At 59.3% G+C, this 2277-nt stretch overlaps 1 protein-coding gene across 1 annotated transcript; it reads left to right on the top strand.

Annotated features, from left to right (window-relative positions):
- The first annotated feature begins 303 nt into the window (after positions 1 to 303).
- Positions 304 to 2043, top strand: CCL19 (C-C motif chemokine ligand 19). Its single transcript, XM_002707937.5, has 4 exons — positions 304 to 609; positions 1267 to 1399; positions 1594 to 1687; positions 1777 to 2043. Exons 1-4 carry the CDS (start codon positions 549 to 551, stop codon positions 1795 to 1797), a joined length of 309 nt encoding a protein of 102 aa, XP_002707983.1. The 5' UTR covers positions 304 to 548; the 3' UTR covers positions 1798 to 2043.
- The last annotated feature ends 234 nt before the right edge of the window (positions 2044 to 2277 follow it).

The following is a 2277-nucleotide window of genomic DNA, read 5'->3' as shown; positions in this document are numbered from 1 at the left end:
ACCCCAGCTCTCATGGTTGTTCCTAGAGCACCCAGGAAATGTCTTCATCACAAGCCTCGAAGGAAGAGAAGCACCAATGAGGAGGCCACTGAACCTAGGGAAAGGGGTGCAACACTGCTCTGACCCTAACACTGACCATCACTTCTGGTGGACGAAGCTATTGCCAGCAGTGGGATTACAGTACCACAACTCAGTCCTCTTTTTCCTGGCCAGACAGCAAGCTGCTTAGGCTCTCAGAACTGAAGCCAAGGAAAGCAGAAGAGGGGAGATGAGGGCGGGCGGGGCAGGGTTCTGCCAAAAAGAGGGGGCAAAAGGGGAATCCATGGAATGGGACATGGAGGGGAATTTCTAGATGGAGAAAGTGAAAGCTCTGGGCCATAAATAGGAGGCAGCCGCAGCCTTGCACAAGCACTCACACTGCTAGGTCCTCTCACGCCTGTGCACTCCCCAGTGCTCGCCTGCTCCTGCTCCCCGCTGCACACCCATCCCAAACCTGCGCCTCCCAGCCGCCCGCAGACACGCACCTGCTCTGCCTCCGCTCACCCTCCATGGCCCCTGGTGCAGCCCAGCTCCTGGCCCTCAGCCTGCTGGTTCTCTGGACTTCCCTGGGTAAGATTGGGGGGGGGGGGGGCGGTGACAGTGCCGCTGTCAGACTGCTTGGCCCTGGGTGTGAGGCAGCTACTTAGGTCTGGGGGCTCCCTGTGCCCTGTGTGTGTGTGTGCCTGTGAGTGTGGGTTACCTACACTGGTTTCCAAACGGAGTCCATCTCTTGGTGTATCCCAGGGCTGTGGCTGCCCCCTCTCTGCATGCTCTGCTGCCTACTGCGTCAGTTTCCCAGGCAGAAGGAGAGAACAGTACGATCTGTGTTGAATGTAGAGAGAATGGGAGACGCTGCAGCTGGGCTGGTAGTCAAAATATCAGGTCTCTAAAACAGCTCTCCACCCAGCACTGTGACCAGCATTAACTCGTTATTTGCTGGACTGTGGGGATACCGAGAGGGCTTGGGAGGGAGGATGGAGTGACTGGGGCAGGAGGAAGGCACTGTGGGACTCAGGGCCATGGCTGTTGATCAAACAGTTTAGAAGGCTCACGGCTATTTGTCAACCACTAGGGTGACATCAGTGCATAATGGACTGAGTATCAGGCCAACAACCCGCCTACCCCCACCACCAAAAGTTGTCTTCAATCTCAAGTAGAGCCCTGCTCGCCACCCCCCACCCTACCCCGTGGTCCCCATGGCCCGACGCCTTCTCTCTCCTGTCCCAGCACCAGCTCTGGGTGGTGCTAATGATGCTGAAGACTGCTGCCTGTCTGTGACCCAGCGCCCCATCCCCAGCAACATCGTGAGAGCCTTTCGCTACCTGCTCGTCACCGATGGCTGCCGAGTACCTGCTGTAGTGTGAGTTGTTGGGGGGGTTCCAGCCTCATCTCCCCCAGTCAGCCCCTGGTGATACCCCCACTTTCTTATCCCTCTTCTCCCTGCCAAGACCAAGTCCCTGAAATACCTGCCCAGTCGTGGTCCCCAGCCTCTGCCCCTCCTACTACAGCCCTCCAGGAAGCTGGGCTCCAGGGCTCCCTTCTCTCTGCCTCCAGGTTCACCACACTGAGGGGCTTCCAGCTCTGTGCACCCCCGGAACAGCCCTGGGTGGGCCGCATCATTCGGAGACTGAAGCGGATCTCTGCCAAGGCAAGCCTGGCCCTCCCCAGCCCTGCCTCCTGCCTCCAAGCCCCTGGCCCCAGCTTCTGCCCTTGACCCTGCCTCTCCTTCCTCCCCAGGGCAAGTACCAGAGCAGTTAGCCCAGGACAGCACCACAGGGGGCTCTGTGTCTCAGTGAGGATGTGAATCACCCCGGCCTGGGGTCGGAGGACGAGGAGGCAGGAGCAGGCTCCCAGCTCCCCTGCACCAGGCCAGAGCCAGCCAGGGCAGAGCCTGCAGAGTGTCGACGAGGGTGTGAACTCGAGCGAGAAGGTGTGTGTGAGGGCACAGCTTCTCCTCACCCAGACTGCAATGCTTCCAATAAAGCCACCTGGCACTCCCGCGTCTATCTGTCCACTGTCTGTTTGCTGTCTGTCTAGGAGGACAGGAGTAGCAACGGGGGAGGTGGAATGGCGGGACCTGTTTTCCACCCTGCAGCCCAAGAAACCTCCTCTCCAGGCTCCGCCTAACACCCCTCATGCTCTCCAGACCAGGCCCCCTCATGTCTGTTCACAGCCAACACACTGCACAGTTCAGCAACACTAAACTAGGAGCACTGCTCTGACACCAGAGGCCGTCCC

Source organism: Oryctolagus cuniculus, chromosome 1 (genome assembly GCF_964237555.1).
Source record: "Oryctolagus cuniculus chromosome 1, mOryCun1.1, whole genome shotgun sequence".
Taxonomy (NCBI): Eukaryota; Metazoa; Chordata; class Mammalia; order Lagomorpha; family Leporidae; genus Oryctolagus; species Oryctolagus cuniculus.
The sequence above is the reverse complement of the archived record's forward strand: the minus strand, read 5'-3'. Positions and strand labels throughout refer to the sequence as shown.

Excerpts from the sequence above, each read along its gene's own strand:
- CCL19 (XM_002707937.5), top strand. The coding sequence starts at position 549 with ATGGCCCCTGGTGCAGCCCAGCTCCTGGCCCTCAGCCTGCTGGTTCTC. Across the intron at positions 1,400-1,593 it reads TGCCGAGTACCTGCTGTAGT|GTTCACCACACTGAGGGGCT; the intron begins GTGAGTTGTTGG and ends CTCTGCCTCCAG. Across the intron at positions 1,688-1,776 it reads TGAAGCGGATCTCTGCCAAG|GGCAAGTACCAGAGCAGTTA; the intron begins GCAAGCCTGGCC and ends CTTCCTCCCCAG.